A 4,877-nucleotide genomic window follows, 5' to 3' on the forward strand; every position below is an offset into this window, starting at 1 on the left:
TTAAATTTAAGTCAGACTTCTTGAAAAATCTAATAAAAAAAGGCAATGAGGCCTGAAATTTAAATTTTCTTCTTTGAATTTTGTTTGGTTTTTAGCAAGAATAGAATTTAACACTTTAAATTTAATAATCACCTGAAATTAGCTTCTTTTTTTTGCAAAATCCATAGCCTTAAGCTAATTATTATTATTATTATTTTAATTTCTTGAAAAATTTTTAAAAATTAAAATTTGCATTGTGTTTGATCTACAACAAATTTTTCTTCTTTCTAAAGCTTCGTGCTGTTTATTCCAAACTTGCAGATTGAAATCTCGCATCTTTTCTCTTGGAACATCGTCAGTTTGCAATTCCAACGGAGAGAGATAGATAAGGAAAAGTGATTTGGCTGCAAGCCGTTGGCCAGCTTTGTAGCCGCGCGCGGTGATGTTTAAAAGACATTAGGCGCATGAGTAATGGCACAGAGTTCACCTTCAGGTTAGAAAAAGAGCGAAATTAAAACTAATGCCGGAGCACGAGTGAAGCGCAGATAATAATATAAACATAAAACGCAATTTTTCAAAGAGGAGAAACGCGCGCGCTTTGCTCTCTGTTGTTTGCGAGACAAGAATAGGAGCCGGTCGCGCGAAATTATCATCTATCTCTTGTGCAAAAGATGCTGGTCCATCGAAAGTCATTGAGGAGCTTCAAGGTTAATTATACCACTAGCAAAATTCGCTTTTAATTGGCCACCAAAACACGCACTTTTCAAATGAGCAAAACTTGCAAGTTTTTGCATGATGACGAGTTATAGACGTTAAGGGAAAAGTGCTTAATGTTAAATATCAAATAATAGTTGAATATTTTTTTAATTTACATTTTTAACCAAAAAAATGACCGTTTGGAAAGAGTTAAAGCAAATTTACTCCTTAAGATGGTTTATTTAATAAAAAAATTGAAATTGGAATAAGAAATTTAAGTTTTGTTTAATCAAACCATGAAAATAAAGATTTTGCCATAAATGCAATATTCTGTATTGTTTTTTTTAGCCTCATTTTTTTCCACTTCCCCATATTGAAATTAATTGGAAGCTGAAGCGGAAATTCCAGCCCGCCTATAGTTGAGCAACGTTACAACATAAGGCATCAGCACCTCTCTCTTTTCTGCAGGTCCAAGAAAAGGACACAATGCTGATGAACGCCAAAATTTATATTATATAAAATTTAATGCCTGTGTTTTAATATGGGAAAGCATGTAATTCGGCCAGAGGTTCCTCGGCTGCTTCTCTTTACATTAATAAAAAGTAGCGAACGCGCCCGTCCAGAATAACAACAGCCCACGCCGATTATTATAGGCGCATAATCGTGATGGGTTCCAGGAAAAGTTTGATCTGAAGAAATAGCCAGAATTGTTTGCGATTTCGGCACAGCCGCACACACAAGCGCAACATTTGACGGGTATATACGTTTCTCTCCCTTGTGCCATTTTAATTTAATTTAGATGAAATCTGCAATAGTTCGAGGGCCATCTGTAAATTTAAATATATATCAAGCACCCCTGTGTTTAAAGAAAATCTTATTCATGCTGTGAGCAGAATTTTTTAATTGAGATTATAATCGATAAAAACTCTTTTTTTTAAAGTAAAACAAAATAAGGCTTTTATTATTTATGCAACGGCATTAAATAACTTATAAATCATAATTCATTTAATTCATTTTTTAATATTTATTACATTTTAATAATTAGATAATTTGGCAATTTCATTATTCAAAATTATAGTTTATGGCGATAAATAATGCAAATTTAAATTTAATTTAGTCTTTTAAATTTATTTCAAATTGTAACTCTTGTACACTGTTTATACTTTTTATTATTGTGGTGTCACCTGCATTTAAAAGGGTCAGTGGCATGTCCCGCTTTTTTCTTCACTACACTTTTCTTTTCATCTGCTCCCATTCATGAATCCGGTCGGCGGGTCCACTATAAAGCCCTACTTAAAACGGTCCACTGCCAAAAGTAAAATGCATAATATACCTGAACAACCCGGTTGAACCCACCACGTGTCGGGTCCCTTTTCACCCAGCACAGACCGTCCGCTCGCTCGCTCGGACCTGCTCTTTTCTCTTGCATTCGATCTTTTTGTGTCTCCGCGAAGAAAAAAGGAGCTAGGCGCGTGCCCACCCTGCAAGGGTCACAATGAGACCCCGACCGGAAAAATCATCGTAAAAATCGATGACAATGTAATCCCATAACGGCAACTTTTGTGACGAAAATCCCTCGTGGTGGACCTTTGTCATCAAAGACACGCACAATATTTGGCCGTCTCCAAACAGTCTGGCTTGACCCTTTCACGAGTGAAGAACAGTGCATCAGAATAAAGCAAAAATATCAATAATTTGATTAATTAATAAAAATAATAGAAAAATATTCTGAAAAAAATTGTAGATATTTCTGATACAGATTTTTGTTAACAGAATTTTGAGGAGAAGAAAACATTTGAGACTGACGCCGATTTTTAATGTAATAAAAAAATCAAATTTCTATTCCAGTGTTGGTTATGATCCAGCTTCTGTAACTGGCCACTTTGGTAATAACTTCTGGCTGGCGCGCCTCGCAACCCAAAGTAGATCCGAATGAGATGATTCCCACTTGGAACATCACGTTGTTCTCTTTCACACTGATGGGACCACCACTGTCCCCCTGTGATAAATCAAAATGATAAATTTCATAGCCTTTGAAGTTTTTGCGGAAACCTGGCAGGTGGATCCTCCATTGATTCCGATGGCGCAAATTTTAGACGAAGCATTAAAACTTGCTCGGCCGTAAGTTAATATGCAGTCCATGCCATTCAGCACTCTCAAATTGCTTGTCTTCAAAATACTAACTATTGATTCAGCTGCAATTTTATATTATCAAAATCATTAATTATTTTAATTTTATTTATTTATTTATTAAACCCATTTGGGTACGACTTTTGATATAGAATATTCATTCACAAATAAAAATTTATGTGATTTTGTGAATGAACTTTTAAATTAAAAAAGTTATATCCAGATCAGATTCAGATAGGTTAATAAATAAATAAATAAATAAAATTAATACATCTGTCGGAATCCTTTCCCCAGCCGGTCGCGATGATTTGCATTCCTTTTTGCAACAGTCTGTTTGTCTGGGACATTGTGGCGATTGCTGTTTTCTTAACAGCCGCTTTATAAAATCAAAATTTAAGTCAACAAAATTAAAATTAAATATAATTATCAGTATTTTAATTTACAAGTAAATTTCACAGTTTTTGGCAGGTATAGAATGCCAATGTCATTGTTCAGCTCTTTTGGGTCGTATTTCTCGTGATAAATGGCATCTTCGGTGAAAATGTGATCTTCACCTTTCTCACGATTGAGAGCCCCCAAACGCACCTCAAATTTTGAGAATCTTCAAAAATTTCACATTAGTATATAATATCATTTAAATTAAAAACACAGACGGTTCAATGCAATGGGCAGCTGTTAGAACGTGGTATTCAGTTATGAGTGATCCGCCGCAAAAGTTTTCTGAGTCCATCACAATCGCGACCTGGCTGGGAAATTCCTTCGCTTTTGCTTTCCGGCCGTTGATGATGAACGCAGAAATGGACGCTTTGCCTGTCGAAACCAAAATAATTTTTTTTTAATTTCCCCGAAATTTAAACTATCACTTGTTCGGTTTGGTTTGGGCTCCTCGTACTTTTTCAAAACCGGCTTCGAGGCACGGACCCAGTTCTTGACCTGAACAAATTTGTTAGCACCCCCGGCAGCATCATTATTTTCAGCAGCGATCACATTCTTCAAAGAAGAGATTAAGAATGAATTTTAAAAAATTTGAGCAAACCTGCACAAAAATTCCTGCCAACAGCAAAAGAGCCGACCAACCCTTCATGGCAGAAAAATAGAACTGTGCGCAGGACATCCGATCGTCCCAATAGCGTCATTCTTTTCCGACCTTGCCTCATTTCCTGCGCTGCAGCGGTCGAAGGCCTCAAATGATCGTAAAAAAAATTTTTAGAATTGCCCAATTTTTGAAATGTATTAAAATTTTATTTTGAATGTGCGCAATAATGATTTTTCAAATTCTAAATTTTCACCTAATTTTCATATTTTGGAGCTAAAATTTCCAACATGAAATTCTTTGGAATTTTATCGTCTCCCCTGTGCACAGGAAGCGTTTCTGATGTACTTTTAACCGCTTGTAACTGTTTATGTGTTTGTGCACAGAGTTTTGAAGAAGGCTATTAAATAATGTCTCTTAAAACGTGCTTTTGAGGAATCCCTGCTGTGGGCCATTGGCACAGGAAATTGACTCACTGTCTCCAAGTTTCAATTTTTATCCATTAACTTCAAAGTTTATTTTAATTATTAATTAAAAAAACGATTTATTTGAGAGGGCAGAATTAAATTTAATAAATATAGCGGTGACCTCGGAATATAATTTTCCATCTCATGAATTATGGCCAAACTAAATTATCCACCCTGGCAGATGGAATTGTTATTTTTTTTCTCTTTTGCCAGTGGAAAACGCTCACTAGAGAGAGAGCGAGGCTAATAGCCGGAGCGAGAGACGCCGCCACAGCTTACATTCTTTCTGGGAAAAAATCTGGGGAGAGGGTAGTGAAATATCATCACATGCATTACACAGGGGAGAATTTAAGAAGGGAGGATTCCCTCCCAGCAACAATTTGGAAGGAAAAAAACGCATCCACCTTGTGAGAGCGCCGCTGAGATACTACACCTAATAATAGAGGCCAGTGATACCGCGGCAGCATGATGACGCCAATTCTCGGAATTTTGATCATTTTTCACAACCGGCTATTAGAGAGAGACAGAGAACTGGCCGCGCAACACAAATAGCGATACACACGACGACGCAT

General features: G+C 36.3%; 1 protein-coding gene across 1 annotated transcript; it reads right to left on the reverse strand.

Annotated features, from left to right (window-relative positions):
• Positions 1-1,829: 1,829 nt before the first annotated feature.
• LOC132192727 (brachyurin-like) lies at positions 1,830-3,947 on the reverse strand. The gene is made up of 8 exons (XM_059612817.1): positions 3,842-3,947; positions 3,669-3,795; positions 3,459-3,615; positions 3,249-3,406; positions 3,077-3,181; positions 2,728-2,870; positions 2,009-2,674; positions 1,830-1,954 (listed from the first exon to the last, which is right to left on the reverse strand). Exons 1-7 carry the CDS (start codon positions 3,917-3,919, stop codon positions 2,507-2,509), a joined length of 936 nt encoding a protein of 311 aa, XP_059468800.1. The 5' UTR covers positions 3,920-3,947; the 3' UTR covers positions 1,830-1,954; positions 2,009-2,506.
• Between the last annotated feature and the right edge of the window lie 930 nt (positions 3,948-4,877).

The sequence above is a fragment of the Neocloeon triangulifer genome, unplaced genomic scaffold, assembly GCF_031216515.1.
Source record: "Neocloeon triangulifer isolate White Clay Creek 2 clone unplaced genomic scaffold, ASM3121651v1 ptg000003l, whole genome shotgun sequence".
In the NCBI taxonomy this organism is placed as follows: Eukaryota; Metazoa; Arthropoda; class Insecta; order Ephemeroptera; family Baetidae; genus Neocloeon; species Neocloeon triangulifer.